We start from the raw sequence: 16999 nt of genomic DNA, 5'->3' as shown, positions 1-16999 counted from the left end.
TCCAGTCCTGGTTCCGGGTTATGTGTCATAGCAACCAGTATCAAAATGTAAAAGAATAGAAGTTTTCAAGTAAATGGAATAAAATTTGTAAAAGTAAATGAAGACATAGCAAAATTGTAACAATGAGTAGCCAAATGTCCAGTAAAAGATAAAGTCAAGTAAATGGAGAAAATTTGTAAAAGTAAATGAAGGTAAAAACAAAACAGCAATTAAAACAGAAAATGGTGTAAAACCAATGTTGACATCCAGTCAACAAAGCGTAAAACCAAGGACTACCTGTAGCAGAATGGTAATGATCATAACCCGCCAGAAAGACTAACAGGTAAGTATAAAAACCACCGTCAGTCACCTGAAGTTGGTCTTTCCAGTCCTGGTTCCGGGTTATGAGTCAATATGGCCAGTACTAAAAAGTAAAGTAGTAAAAGTGTGAAATGATATGCAGCAAAAGTATAATAACAACTCGCCAGGACAACTAACAAGTAGTTCAAATGGATAGTTCAAACAGTAGCGTTAGTCACCTGAAGTTGGCCTTTCCAGTCCTGGTGTCGAGTTATTTAATGTTCTGGCCATTGTCCAATGTCAAATTGAATGAGAGAGATTAAAACTGTAAAAAAGGAACCACAATTAAAAAGGTGTAATGAATAAATATGCAACACTTAAATGAGATTAAAAAGATTAATGGCCATTAAAAAATTAAAAATATTATCAAGGTGGACAGAGTCACCATCACCAATAACTCTGTCCAATGTTACAGACTGACCCTGGGAAAAAATATGTTTAAAATATTGCCGTCGTTGAGAATTGTAACGATGGCAAGAAAGTAAAACGTGGCTGATAGTGATTTGAGTGTTACACAAACTACACATTGGTGCATCAGTTCCAGATAAAAGAAAATGATGAGTTAAAAAACTGTGACCAATGCATAGCCTAGTGAGAACAACTTCCTCCTTCCGAACTTTACGGAAGCTAGATGGCCAAAGTCCAATTTTGGGTTTGATTTGAAAAAGTTTGTTGTCGTGTTGCTCACTCCAAGTGGACTGCCAGCTGGCACGGAGCCAAGCCTTGAAGACAACACCATAGTCCATGTACGGAATAGGCATAGGAGTGATAGTGCTGAAGCAGACATATTTAGCTGCCATGTCTGCAAGCTCGTTCCCAGCAATACCAACATGGCCTGGTATCCAGAAAAACTGGATTGAAGTAGCTGCTAATGAGAAATGGGCCAGTCGGTTTCGAATATCAGCGAGAATAGGATGTGAGCTAACGTGTAGCGATTCCAAGGCAAGTATAGAACTAAGTGAATCAGTATAAATAGTGCAGTTGGAGTACTGCTCAGTTGCAATATGATCCAGGGCAAGAGATATGGCATACAGTTCAGCAGTGCACACAGAAGCTGTAGAAGGGATTCTACATGCAATTACTGACCCATAGCAAACCATAGCAGAGCCCACTGAATTGCATGATTTGGAACCATCTGTATAAATGGGAACTGAATGATTGTTTGAAAGATATTCATTGAATAAAAGACGGTACTTCCAATCTGGAGTATCTGCCTTTATTAGATGACTGAAAGAAAGGTCACATTTGGGGGCTGTAATGAGCCATGGTGGGATGGGCCGACCTGTGGAATCTGCAATGTTATCCAAGGACAGACCCAATTCATCCAATTGCGCCTGGATGCGAAGGCCAAACGGAGCAATGACAGATCGCCTGTTCTGAAAAAGTACTGCCCACCGAGGAAGGAAAACACATTTCCAGGTGGAATGCTTTGGCAAGGAATGAAGTTTCGAAGTATATTGTAAAGATAGTTGCAAACGGCAAAGGTGTAGAGAAGGTTCATGAGATTCAATGTATATACTTTGAACTGGAGAGATACGGAAAGCCCCAGTGCAGAGTCGAAGTCCTTGGTGATGAATGGGGTCCAGCATCTTTAAGGCCGAGGGTCTGGCAGAGCCATAGACCATTGATCCATAATCGAGTTTCGATGTAATAAGAGCACGATATACCTTTAACATTAAACAGCGATCTGCCCCCCAACTGGTAGAAGAGAGAACACAGAGGATGTTCAGTGCTCCTGTGCATTTGACCCTAAGCTGCTTTAAGTGTGGTATAAAGGTCAGACTACAATCAAAGATAAGCCCCAAGAACTTGGTCTCCAGGACCACTGGCAGCAAAACTTCACCGATATGAAGTTCAGGATCAGGGTGAATACCCCATCGACGGCAAAAGTGCATGCATACAGTTTTGGAGAGAAAGAAATTAAAGCCGTTCGCCAGAGTCCACTTCCGTACACAATTGAGGGCAGTTTGTAGTTGCTGCTCAATATATCTCATGTTTGACGACTGACATGAGATGTGAAAGTCGTCGACATACAGCCCATTCACAACAGTGAGAGGGAGTTGTTCAGTGATGGCATTTATCTTTATACTGAAGAGTGTAACACTCAATACACAGCCTTGAGGGACTCCAAGTTCCTGTACAAAAGAACGGGAAACTGTTGAACCCACACGAACTTGGAATCTCCTGTCCATTAAAAAATTTTTAATAAGCATGGGTAGATGACCACGTAACCCATATGTATGGAGGTCTCAAAACGCCATACCTCCATGTTGTGTCGTAAGCCTTCTCTATGTCAAAGAATATTGATACAAGATGTTGGCGGTTGAAAAAGGCTTCTCTGATAGATGTTTCGAGACGAATTAGGTGGTCTGTGGTGGAGTGCTGTTGACGGAACCCACACTGGGTGGGCGAGAGGAGGTTGTTTGATTCAAGGAACCAAACAAGACAAGCATTAACCATCCTTTCTAATGTCTTACAGATACAGCTCATCAAAGCAATTGGACGATAGTTTGAAGGAATCTTGGAATCTTTCCCTGGCTTAGAGAAAGGTAAAATAATAGCCTGGCACCAGGCATCAGGAAAAACATTCTCCTGCCAGATCCGGTTGAAAACAAACAGAAGGACATCAGGAGATAGATGGTGCAGCATGTCATAATGAATATCATCAGGTCCAACAAATGTACTGGCAGACCAATGAAGGGCCATTTTTAGTTCCACCAGGGTAAAGGGACAATTATAGTCAAAGAAACAGTCAGTTTGAAAGGATAGAGGTGATCGCTCTGCCCGAGTCTTGATGGCCAGGAAGGTGGAGGAACAAGCAGAAGTGCTAGATACCCAGCAAAAGCTTTCACCTAAAGTGTTAGCGATGTTCCGAACATCAGTCACCTCCTGACCATCAGAGAGTAAGATCGAGAGGGGACAGAATTGTAGTGGCCATTAACCTTTCGAATCCTGTCCCATATGATCTTAGAACTGGTGGTAGAAGATATGCTGGTTGTGAACTTAATCCAAGATTCCTTCTGGCTTTGACGTCTTACCCACCTCGCATGTGCACGTGCCCGTTGGAAAGCAATCCGGTTTGAAAGTGTGGAATATCTACGAAAAGTATCCCAGGCCCGCTTTTGAGCCTTCTGTGCTAAGTGGCAAGCAGGATTCCACCACGGACGAGGATATCGTGGAAAACGTGTCGAGGTTTTAGGAATACACTGAGCAGCTGCATGTGTAATACAGTCAGTTACCGCTGCTACACAGTCGTCTATTGATGGCTGATTTACGATGGCAGGATCAAGTTCTGCGAGAGCAGTGAAAGTGGACCAGTCTGCCTGATCCAGCTTCCACCGGGCACGCTGGTAGGGTGGCATCGACCACGGCCAGTCTCTCTCAAAAGGATCGGAAAATGATCACTGCCTAGTGGATTACTGTCAACCCTCCATGAAAAATGGGAGAATAATGAAGGGGAGCAAACTGAGAGATCAATAGCAGTAAAGGACTGACTAGGTGCATGAAAGTAAGTGGAAGAACCAGTGTTGAAAAGAGAAAGATTGTGATCAGAGAGCATCCGCTCTACAGATTGGCCCCTCCCATCAATAATAGCACTTCCCCAGAGGGGATGATGTCCATTAAAATCCCCTAGGATTAGAAATGGAGATGGCAACTGTTCAACGAGAGCATCAAGATCTGATTGATCATATGTCTCTCCAGGGGACAGGTACAGAGAACAAACAGTGATGGTATGACCCAAGGAAACACGGATGGCTACAGCCTCCAAGGGTGTGTTGAGTGACAAAGACAGGGTGGGCACGTGTTGATCAACCAACAGTGCCACCCCTCCATGTACTCGACCATCACACAACCTGTCATTTCTGTACAGAGAAAACTGCCGAATGGAGACAGTATCAGCAGTTTGAGAAATGTTTCTTGTAAAGAAAGACAAACAGGATGGTAGGAAGCAATCAGCATTTTGATATCATCCAGATTAGAACGTAAACCTCGACAGTTCCATTGTATCAAGGTGGCCATTTTTAAGAATGGGTAGGTGAAGTGGCTGGAGAACCCTTAGTTTATGACCACGTCTTTTTTCTTTACTGTCTTTAGTCAGAGGAGGTCTATCAACCTCCATGGATCCTGCTCTGGGTCGGGTGGGCAGGTTTTTGTTATTGGAAGGGGAATCCAGTGACTGAGGATGCAAACGAATAATTGTTTTGTCTCTTGTGGTGGGAGAAAAAGATGTATCAGAAGAAATGCCTGTATTTGAAACTGAAGGGCGTGGATCTTGAGGTTTGTTGGAAGGTATGGGAGGAACAGAGATGGGTGTGGAAGTCGATTCATCAACCATTTTAACCACGGAGGTCAAAAGGCTTTTCATTTGTTTTGAAAACGATTCTCTTGGAGGTACAGAGAGATCTGTCTGCATTTCCACTGTAGTTGTGGAATGAAGTGCAGCAGCATATGTCCGAGATGGAGTTGTGGACAGCAATTTCCGAGCCTCAGGATAACTAATGTTATGTGTCGTTTTCAAATGCTGCACCTCTTTTTCCTCCAACCATTTTGGGCAAGAATGAAAGTAAGAGGGGTGAGAACCATTGCAGTTTACGCAATGTGGGTTCATGTCACAGTCATAGGCATCGTGGTCCTTGCCTCCACAACGAGCACATGTCAGGGAACCACGACAAGATGTCTTTGAGTGGCCAAATCTCTGACATTGGAAACATCAAAGAGGGTTTGGTATGTATGGCGAACCCTGCAAATGAGATAACCTGCCTTGATGGTGGCAGGTGCACGTGGTGAAGTAAATGTTAAAACGAGGGTATTTGTTGGCAGTGTAACTCCATCTTTGAAGTGGAGATGCCTCACTGCAGAAACTCCTTGAGTGGAGAGACCAGCGAGAATCTCTGACTCAAGAACATTCTTCAAATCCCTTTCAACAATAACTCCTCGTGAAGAATTCAAGGTAGCATGGGTGTAACCTCAATAGGTATATCCCCAATTGCCTTTGAATTCAAGAGGAGTTCACTGTGTTGGGATGTGGATATTTCAACCAATATGTCACCAGATCGAAGTTTCTTTACTGACTTTGGAGAGCCAGCAAGTCCCTCTGGTCCCTTTTGAATAAAAAAAAGGGGACATTTGCCCTAAAGGTTTTTCCAAAGAGAATGTAATATAAGAAAATGAGGTGCGTGTGTTACTGATGTTGAAGATTGCTGTTCTGAGTATTCAAGATGTGGTCACTTACCCATTGACTGTTTTTTTACAATTTTATTTAAATTTTTTGGAGGATCCATAGGAAAAAGGAAAAATTTCGGTACCCACTGACCCCACCCACCATGGAGCCCTACAAGGGAACGCACTACAAAGTCATGCAAGGACAATGCAGCAACGCCAGGGTTTCGTGAGCACTATACCCAAACACCAGCATCAGGTACAATGTCCACAACACCCGTTGAGAACTTCCAACACTGGTACTTGGTTGACTCTAGCCCAAGTGGACCACCCGATTGACCCAAAGGGAGCCACCCAAAGGCCGCCCGTCTACAAGAATTCAAGGCCAAAGTGGTGTGTTAAGGTTGGACCCCTCAACCATCAGGATCCTTTCCTCCCCTTCACGGGTCGCCACGCACGGCAAACACGTGGGTGGATGTTTAGGTCCCAGAGACGGTAACCAGATAGAACAGAACCTTCCCTGGGAGGTCCCCTCACCACGTACAGGAATCCACACCGAGGGGTAAAAAGTAAGAACACTGACATCACATAACTGGAATAAAAACAAGTAACTAACATCAAACTAAAGCATCATTTCAAACATCTATTATCCACCTAAAATTCAGAGGTAAAGTTGACATATTCATCTCATAGTTACCTGCCTGCAAGAATTCACTACACTACTATTTCACTTGATCTTTTGTGGATGCAGTATCACATCCTCACATGCTAAAAACACAGCTCACTTTCAAGATAAGTCTTCCAAGACTCAATGCTCAGTTTTAATGTATTTAATTTGTTCACCAATTTCTGAAACCTTGAAATACTATAGATGCTCCGTCAACAGCTTGAAAATGATAGAACTTGCAATTTTGATGATAACAGAATGCACTATTTCCTGTATCAAGACAACCTATTTTTAATACAAAAATAAATATTACCAACAACAAGGCTCAGCCATAGGAGATCACTACACTGTGACTTAGTTACTTCTACACACGTTTTGAAGATAATACCCTCCAAAAAATAATAAAGAAAACTAGGATTTTTAACAGGTATTTTTTTATACATTTATAATACTGTCACACAGACAACATTCCAGAAATCATGAGTTACTTACCATGACAAGTTAACTCTTTCTCACTAGTTTAAATAATGTCTCCACTTACCTCAACAATATTACAATAGCAAGGATTGATTGTTTACAGATGCATAAAACAGGCAGTTCAACAGGGTGGTTTACAAGCAAACCCAACTCTTCTGCAATGGAACTGCTCAATTTAGCCAGCTCTTGGTAAGTCACTTTAGTTTGTTGCTCACCATCTGAATAGATAAGGGCCACATTTGAAGGAGAACTCTGTACTTTCTGCTCTACAAGCTGATTCAAAGTTTTATTCATAACTTGAGCTTTGCTCAGTCTTTCACCTATAATAAAAAAGTAAGTACTGACCTTTACCTCATTTAACTTTTACCTGCATATAAAATAATAGCACTTGTTTCTATTTATTCATGTTTTATTACAAAATACATTTATTCAAATGAAGTGTGCAAAATTAGGTCTAATATTACACCACTGCTGTGAAAGTAATGAGTAAAGTTAAAAATATAGAAGGCTTTAAAATAACAGACAATTGTTTGGAAAGTAGAAAATAAAAACAACTGAATACTAATACTAAACGTAAGAGCGAAGTTAATCTGTAGTGGTGGTCATAAAGACAACAGAAAAAAGGGGAAAGAAAATTACACAAACATATATAATAAATACACAAAGCAAACAAATTATAAGAAGAGGTAAACGGAACAGCAGAGTTTATATAGTAGGTGTTACACAATAATTGGAAGCCATTAATTAGAAAACTGTATGAATAACAGTTTAACTATCAAATAGGTTGGCTTACATGGTTTCAATAGTTGCCTTGGCTTAACTGTTATTGATACTGTATTTCAGAATGGCTGGTATAGGTATTAACATTTTTATTGATAAGGAGAGGACAACATTTCAACCTTCCTAAGTCATCATCTTAACCTGAAGATGACCTAAGAAGGTCAAAATGTTGTTCTCTCCTTATCAATAAAAATGTTAATACTCACAACAGCCATTCTGAAAAACATTTTTATTTCAAGTGGGTTTCTCGTCATCAAGAAATGTTGTTGATACTGTTTTCCAAAATACCTTTTGACTCTTTATATTTTTTGTAATTTTCTCTGTCTTGTTTCCAACTTCACCTCCAACTGTTATTCTGTATTATTCTGGCAGTAATTATCATAACTCTGATGTTATTTTAGGAAGTTTTATGATACTTTATAGACTAGACTATGGAAACAATAGATGAAAAGAGATATAAAATTTTATAAGTGAGATGAAGTGTCATACACATTAGAAAAAAAAGGTGGAGAAATTAGGTTGAGATGAAGAAAAACAAAAGACTATTCAAAGGCAACTTTTACATGGATCCTTATGATGTAAAAACAAATTACTAGTACAGTTCAGAATAACAAGCTTTTAAAACATACAAGACTTTAATATATAAAAAGAAAGTTGGTATGTCCTATTTACATAAAGTTGTAGAATTTCTAAAAGTTGCCCTCCATCTAATGAAATCTGAAATGGCACACCTACACAAATCATATTATAAAGGATATTATATATCTTAATGTTTGTATAAAGTATACTGTTCAAAGCATTGTTGTGCAAGAGCACTTGAAATCCCAGAACCATTTTTGAAGTTTACACTGAAACTTGCATACTGACTGAAAGCAATATCCTTGATTGTGTAAACATCAAAAAATTCTGAGAGAAATTTTGGGTGGTTCATTAATGAGAAAAATGTTAATAAATGTATTTTCAGTTACACTTTTATTCCTTTATGTTTATATAGACCATAGAAATGACAAGTATTATGATCAAAAGTTTAAAGATATTCTTGATCTAAAAAGCACAGTTTCTAATTCTAAAAAGGTTTTCCGTAAAACTTTCAAGAACAGAGTTAATGGCACGAACCTCAACAGATATTTTTCAGATGTTACTTGAAAGTAATGAAGTACCTCATGGTCGGAAGACTGGAAATACAGTGGACAGTACAATTCTTATTTTTATAAACATATCAATGGAAGATTTATGAGTTCAACTACTGGGTCATTCCATCTCAACTCACCCAGGAAAAAAAGAACTTTTCCCAGTTCATGTCATAAATTTACTTGAAAAAAAAATCAAGCAAGAACTTCATTTTAATTTATTCAACCATGCAAAATCCTACAGCTGTACTGCATGGCTTAATAAGTCAAAATAAAGTTTTTGCTTAAATATTTTCAAACAATTTATGACATGAACAGCAAAGCCCTAGGTGAGTTAGCATGGAATGACCCTAATGTTTTTATCAAGGTAATAAAATCTATTGTCAGAAGTATCTTGAAAATTGTCATTTGAAAAACAATAGTCACTACTGCCTTATAAGATTTCTTGTCCAGTTATTATTTTTTAGTTGAAAGGTTAATTCTTGTGAAATTGGTGAAAACTTAAATGTACAAAAAAATTGTTTCACTGGTTTTTAAGTAAAAAATAAAAATGTTACAACAAAAATAGAAGGAAAGGATGATAAATGGTCAACTGTTAAAATATGATTAGTGGGTCTCTTATAAGAATGTTCTGTTTATTATTAAAATAATTATTTCTGATTAACAATAAAAGTGAGATTTGTCTTTCTCATACTGCATTTTCTTTAATCCACAAGCTTTTCATCTACGTTTCAGCAACCATTTTTCGTGTGTTTTGGTTTTTCAGTAATTTTGTAAGAATTCAACTTTCTAATGAATATCTTATGTCATATCAAATAATTTCAGTTTGTACAGATATGCAGTAACAACCAAGATTCTTTTATATGAAAAAAATGTCTTTATATCAAAACATCTCAAGTCATGAGAAAAAAATGTAAATAAAATCTCAAACAAATAAGCATAAATAAGACTTTTCTAGTGCCAATTTATGGCTGAATATCAGCCATATTACCTATGGCAAAAACCTTTCACTTTCTTTAAAAATCATAACTAAGACAAAACAATCCAAAATATATGGTCACTGAAATAATTGGAAAATTAACATTTTAGTCTAATTAATGCCTTTATTATTAGAGATTAAACAGTCAATGTATTATCATTTAACTAGAAAAATTGGTTTTATTTTACATATCTTTACATATTTTAACATTTTACAACATTATAGTAAAAACGCATCATAACAATAATTACTCTGTGAAGGAAATATAAGTTTTGAAATAACTGCTGCAAAATTTTCAAATTTGAGTTTAAATTTCAACCAAACAACAAAATGTGTAAGAGTAACATTTGCTATTATTGACAATACACTCTCAGTAGATGGGCTTACAAATAACACTACCTGCATGTCAGATTCAATGTCTGCAAGTTTTGCAAACTTAAGTAATAAAGAAACCCAAAGGACAGTCAGTGTACAAGCTTCATATAATACATATTTTTACATTTAAAATGACTTATCAGTGATCATTATATAAAACTATATTTGTTTTCAATTTCTTCTATATCTACAAGATTCTTTATTACAAAATGTTTAGGCCTCACTTTAAAAATTGCAAAAAACTGAAAATAAAAACTTTTGCAACCATCTCTTATCATATTTAACAATACATTCACACTGTGAAACTACTTAAATATGATTTATTATGAGGTACAATGTGGCCTTATCAAATATTTCTGACGACACTAGCATTCCAGCCATTAATGTAGCATAGGGAGTGTTATTCTTTCTCAAAGCAACTGGACAGTGTTAAATATTAATTTACTATGTAAAAACAGGGAAGGTGAGTTTTAGTAGTGAGAAATGAAAATTAACTCTCTTGAATTATAGAAGTTTGATAATACTTACTTTTTCAAATTCTTGTGTAACAGAAGTTTTAACGATTAATGGTCATCACAAAAACGAGTGTGAAACATTCATTTCCATTATTACCAGGTTAACGTTCCTGTGTTTCGAATCTCAAACCTGTTGTCAACATTAATGGCCAACATAAGTAAAATATTCCAAATGACAGCTCGTATTAAGTGCCACTAGACGATATGTTTTCACTCGAACATAAATTGCTCTCACAGTTATCAAAATTATCCAAACACTTCAGTACAACTTAAAGCTTAAATAAATTTTAATTCACCCAATCAAGGATCAAGTTTTAAAGATATGAAGAAACATAAAAACTCAAAAGAATCCCAAATTTCTTTTCCCAAATCTGCTTTTCAATCTTACCATGTACTTGTTCTACCATGTGAACACAATTAAGTTTTATAGTCTAATTGATATACTTCAACCCCACTGCTGCAAACACTTAAGTTGTCACAAAACGTGAAACCAAGCACAGATGGAAACACTAATATACGACTACATTTTATTTTATGTCCATGGAATAACACGAGATGGCATGTTTGAATGCATAAATATTTTAAGCTACTACTAGAAATATAAATATTTCACTAATCATAATTAAACAGTATGTTAGCAGAATCTCAAACTAAACTAACTGTTGATGATAATCATCACAATCAGTAACCATTAATACTACAGAGGGTGAGCATGAAACACAAATCCAGGAGTCGGTTACTACCGGTGGTCAGAATGCTTTGCACTATTAAAACCAACATTACCCAATGATAGCTATGTATTGCTATATGAAGCTGGGAAAATTCAAAATTTAGGCTCCACAAAGTTCACCTAACAAAAATTTATAAAAATATATTATTGTCCTTAGCCTAAATTTCTATAATCCAGACCAATAATCCTAACTTTATCGGAAGATATAATACAAATAAATTTACATTTACAACTTAATTTTGCATTTGTTACTCTGATAAACATATGCCAATCTCTTGAGAGCATTAGAATTTTTTTTTCTGGATTTTTACAATAGAAGTGCTTTTGCGTTGTTGTTACCTTGAAAAGATTTTAGAATTATCCAGTGAAAATAATTCAACGTCCAGTCCATATATTTGTCAAAATTATTCGCTCCTTTAACGTGGCAAATTTGTACAGTCTCACGCAAACAAATGATGTTCAAGCTTCAAAGTTTAACAAAACTAGGAATAACATTAAAACATTACTTACCCAAAGTATCTCAATAAGTGATAGCAAAATACAACCATATACTTCCCGAAAACATATTGAATGACTCACTCTAGCTTGAAATAATTATCTTTCAACTTATTCTGTGTTGAAACGACTATCATTTGTTTATAAAGAACATACAAGAAAAATTATCATCAACTTTGAGCTTTCTCATGTTACAGACTTATCTTACTAACATGCGCTCTCTGACTGACATACAAATTACAACATAAAAATATATATATAGCTTACAACAGAAGCAATATTTATAATTCAACTATTCCTTAACAACGTTACATTTTTCATTCATCAAATAGCATCCAACAAATAACTAACCTTATATTTTGAGAGGCTTTTTCTTCATGTTCACCATTAATTTCTTCTCTCAAAGCACTATCCTTTTTCATAATATCACACGTGACTAACTAACTTCAACTGTGTGACATAAATTTAGTTTTCAATTTAGGGGAAAAAATTATGATTATATACAGATTTATATAAAAACAAGTGAAGGAAGCAAAACCCTTTTTCATGGTTTATACAATTGAATCCTATTATAAAGTATATTTCAGTTCGTAAAGGACTACAGAACTCTAGTTTGCTCTAAAAGGATACACATTACGAGCATTGAGACAACAATGTGCACCGTAATTAAGAATCGGTTATCTGAAAACACTTCTAATTTTTTGATTAATCGTAACATGATTAAACGGCTCTCTCTCGATGAAGACCTCTTCCGAGCGAGAACGTATCCACGAATTCATAAGATATTAAAAGCTATTATATATAATACAAGATCAAAACTTATTTTAAAGTATTTGAGAAAAGTATTTCACACTTTGGTTTGTTTTGAATTTCGTGCAAATCTACACGAAGGTTGTTTGCGCTAGCAGTCTCTAATTTAGCAATGAAAGACTACAGGGAAAGCAGTTAATAATCACCACCCCCCGCCAACTCTTGGACTATTCTTTTACCAATGAATAGTAGGATTGATCGTACCATTATAGCGTCTTCACAGCTGAAATGGTGAACATGTTTGATGGGATGGGAATTCGAATCCTCTACTTTCATACCTCATGCTGCCACTCAAGCCCCCTAATCACTTGGCCATACAGAACCTTTTACGCTTCATATCTTTCTTTATAAGAAGAAATGTCTTAGTTAAGAAAGAAACTAATTATGAAAACTGTTACAAACACAATCTGAAAACTATTAAAATAATAACAAAAATGTTGAAAAATAATATTTTTCGTTTAAATGTTATGGACCTCCGGTGGACAGCGGTAAGTTTTTGGACTTAAAATACTAAAATACCAGGTTCTGTTCTCCGCGGTGGACACAGTAGATTTTATAATTTAGTTTTGTTTCAAAACAAACAATAAAAACAATGTTTTACAGAATGGTTGATTTTAATTACTGAATTTGCGTTAGTTTCTAAGAGTTAAAACTTTTTGGTTTTTCAATGGACTGATGTTTTTTCTAAGCGAGTGGTTTTCTTATGGTCTGGCCCAGCGTGGCCAAGTGGTTAGGGCGCTCGACTCGTAATCTAAAAGTCGAGGGCTCGAATCCCTGTCATACCAAACAGGCTCACCTTGTCAAATGAGGAGGCGTTATAACATGATGGTCAATGTCACTATTCGTTGGTAAAAGAGTAGCCCAAGAGTTGGCGGTGGGTGGTGATAACTAGCTGCCTTCTTTCTAGTCTTACACTATTAAATCAGGGACGGCTAGCGCAGATATCCCTCATGCAACTTTGCGTGAAATTCAAAACAAACAAACAATTCTTATGGTCAATTACAATCTATGGGAATTTGAAGAAGTATTTAAAATATACAAGGGTGTATCTTGTACACAACGTATAAAACAACAGACATGTCGGCTTAGTTTCATCACTTTGCGTATGTGGTTTAATTAATGAGTTTTATGAAACGTTTTCGACTAGAAAGAGATACAAGATGTTGTGACTTCCAAGTCACAGTAGGAATAGATTATTTACAGATTTTGACAATAATACTATAAAATGTAAAAAAAACCAACAACAACAAAACCAATAACACTACACTTAGTTTTCTATAATAAATAAATTAAAACTTGTTACACTGTCACACGCAGGACAGTTTCACAAAGAAACAACTGTAAAGAATGCACTTTGCGTGGTTTAAGGGTCAAGCCAAATACGTGTTAACAATTGAAATAATGATCTGAATTTCGTACTTTGTATTTCTGAAGGCAATTAGATACAATGTAGTTTATACGCATGGAAGAACAATATATTTGTAGAATAATGTAAACAAAGTGTTTGAACACTGTATCTCGTTAATTTGTTTAGACCATATGAAAAACATTCGCACACACTATTAAATATAAATCGTTGTACACTGAGCTGAGACAGATGAAATAATCAGTCCAATAGATCAGTTAATATATACAAGAACAAGTATGAAAACAAGATACTTGATTGAGTTATGTATTCTTGAATTAAACTGTAAATACAAAAGAATTATAAATTCTGTTTTAGTAAGTGACTGAAAAATGTTGAATCAAAACATAGTTGGAGTTAATTTAAATATCTAAAACTTTTCATAAAGTTATAATTGGAATTTCGGTCTTAGTTTGTAAATTTTGGTGGTAAATTTCAAAGGCAGATATAATTTGTTTTTACGATAAATATAACACATGCTTAAAAAAACAAAAGTGTGTGGTTAGAACGAGTCGTGTTGGTTATTTACAAGTTTCTATATTAATAATTTTCTTATATATCCTGTAGAAGATTGTTTGTTTGTTTGTGTTTGAATTTCGCATAAAACTACACTAGGGCTATCTGCACTAGCCATCCCTAATTTAACAGTGTAAAGCTAGAAGGAAGGCAGCTAGTCATCACCACCCACCGCCAACTCTTGGGCTACTCTTTACCAACGAAAAGTGGGATTGACCGTTACTTATAACACCCCCACGGCTGGGAGGGCGAGCATGTTTGGCGCGACTCGGGCGCAAACCCGCGACCCTCAGATTACGAAGCGCACGCCTTAATGCGCCAGGCCATGCCGGGCCTAATTCTGAAATAAGCTTATATATACATATTAACAATGTAAACAACAAAACAACATAATATATCCCTGGTAAGAAACATATTACTCAAGTCAAATGGCCTGGCATGGCCTAGCGCGTAAGACGTGCGACTCGTAATCCGAGGGTCGCGGGTTCGTGCCCGCGTCGCGCCAAACATGCTCACCCTCCCAGCCGTGAGGGCGTTATATTGTGACGGTCAATCCCACTATTCGTTAGTAAAAGAATAGCACAAGAGTTGGCGGTGGGTGGTGATGACTAGCTGCCTTCCCTCTAGTCTTACACTGCAAAATTAGGGACGGCTAGCACAGATAGCCCTCGAGTAGCTTTGTGCGAAATTCAAAAACAAACAAACAAACTTAAGTCAACAAATATCCAGACATAACCAGTTATACTGAAATTTACTTGGACACTCTAGACACTGCTTTAATTTCGTTTCAAAACACAATCATTCGACCAGTTACTTGAGCCTTCGACAGATGCTGGACTTCGGTTAGTGAAAACAAATAAGGAAACAAAGGTTGTGGTTTAATTACTGGAAGCAAGTGGTGCATTAGAAACGAGTAAGTCTAAAACACGTGATAAAAGTAAGTAAATTGGATATTTTTTCCTCATATTTCGGTTAATTTGTCTGTTTCAGATTCAACACAAAAACTGTGTAAAAAATAGCATTTCAGATTTATCTTTGTTACTTACAAGGCACGGTTCAACAAACCTGCCGTTCAATACCACAATTTATCGGTTGAACTGGACAATGAGAGAAAATATTGTCCTTGAAACACTATTTATATGGTCAGTATGAAATTCTAACAGTTGCGGCTTTAACGTTCAAAAGCTACTGAAGCATTAGAAACAAATAGGTCGAAAGTGCGCATAACGTGTGCAAAATGCGGAGATTTCCTAATGGGGTTTGTACAGGTCTCCTTCCAGAAGTTATTTGAATATTAGTGCAGAACTGCATTTTGTGAGTTTGTGGAATATGCGATGTTTTATAATGTTTAATAAACTGACAGAATGAATAAAGGTCGCGTTAAGTAAATAATACGTGCATGCGTGTCTAATGCAAAAAAATACAACTAGCTACATAAGGAAGATTATGTTAACGTACAGATGTATTAATCAACTAATACTTTAAACATGTTGAACCATATATTATATGAAGTTATGTAATGTGTTAAAAATTAGAGACTATAATATTTCATTATTCACACTTTGGAGGTTGCTGAAATTAATACTTGCATTTAGGGTTCAACTAAAGTATACGGATAATCAAAATCAATGGTGCACATGCAGCCACTGTATTTCATTTACTCCGATATCGGGTCATCACTATTATATCAGCGATTCTCGATATGTTGCCTGCGGGCTCTCTTTGGGTGGTTCGTGGAAAGATTGCATAATTACGGACTGAAACCGGTAGCATGGTGTATATATATCCCATCGGGGTTCGCAGGGATAGAAAAAAGAAGGAAATCAGGTGATATGCAAACAAAATAAATTTGAGAACTGCTGTATTACATTAAACGGGAGTTTAGGATACTTTGTGAAAATTGTTGTAGTGCTTTAATCACACGGTTACGGCTATCTGTGAAACTTGCATATTATTTCAACCGTAAGACTTGGACAGTTCGTGAAAACTGTGTATGAAGTATTGTGTTTGTGTTTTCTTATAGCAAAGCCACATCGGGCTATCTGCTGAGCCCGCGGAGGGGAATCGAACCCCCTGATTTTAGCGTTGTAAATCCGTAGACTTACAGCTGTGCTAGCGGGGGGCTTATGCAGTATTTTTTTAATGAATAAATTAAATATTATTATTAACTACCTATAACAATATTACTAATGTAAGTCAGTTATTTGTTTAACAATAACACTATCAGAAACACAACTTATTGTTTTAAGAGTTTGGAAAGTATTTACGATGAAATGTTGTTATGAAGTTTTAACATCACTGAATCGCGAGTTATGTTTTTACAACATTAACCTGATAACCGGTCGATACATAGTTATATACCTTGACATTCTTCACAAAATACCGTTATTTTTCGGCAAGAATTAGCAGCTGTGAAAATGTTTTTCTTCTTATAACCAGACAGCTGTAGAGACACTTCATACTTGTGTTTGTAAGATCTGTCACCAGTCGTTTGTTTGTCCGCACTCTTCTGTTGTTACTAGAGTAGATAGTTACACCTGGTGGACATTTTTTGTCACAAATATCTATCGAGATTCAAGGTCGAGGTTACGGTCGGGTGAGTTAGTGGGACGCCATATAAC

At 36.5% G+C, this 16999-nt stretch overlaps 1 protein-coding gene across 1 annotated transcript in view; it reads right to left on the bottom strand.

Moving 5' to 3' along the window:
* The window catches only part of Aasdh (Aminoadipate-semialdehyde dehydrogenase), a 42701-nt gene extending 31608 nt beyond the window's left edge, over positions 1–11093 (bottom strand). Inside the window, 2 exon segments of the mRNA XM_076490840.1 lie at positions 6708–6963; positions 10811–11093. Of these exon segments, the coding sequence (XP_076346955.1) occupies positions 6708–6963; positions 10811–10829 (275 nt within the window). The 5' untranslated portion in view covers positions 10830–11093.
* Positions 11094–16999: the final 5906 nt, after the last annotated feature.

Source organism: Tachypleus tridentatus, chromosome 2 (assembly GCF_004210375.1).
Source record: "Tachypleus tridentatus isolate NWPU-2018 chromosome 2, ASM421037v1, whole genome shotgun sequence".
Taxonomy (NCBI): domain Eukaryota; kingdom Metazoa; phylum Arthropoda; class Merostomata; order Xiphosura; family Limulidae; genus Tachypleus; species Tachypleus tridentatus.
This window is presented reverse-complemented; position numbering and strand designations above follow the sequence as displayed.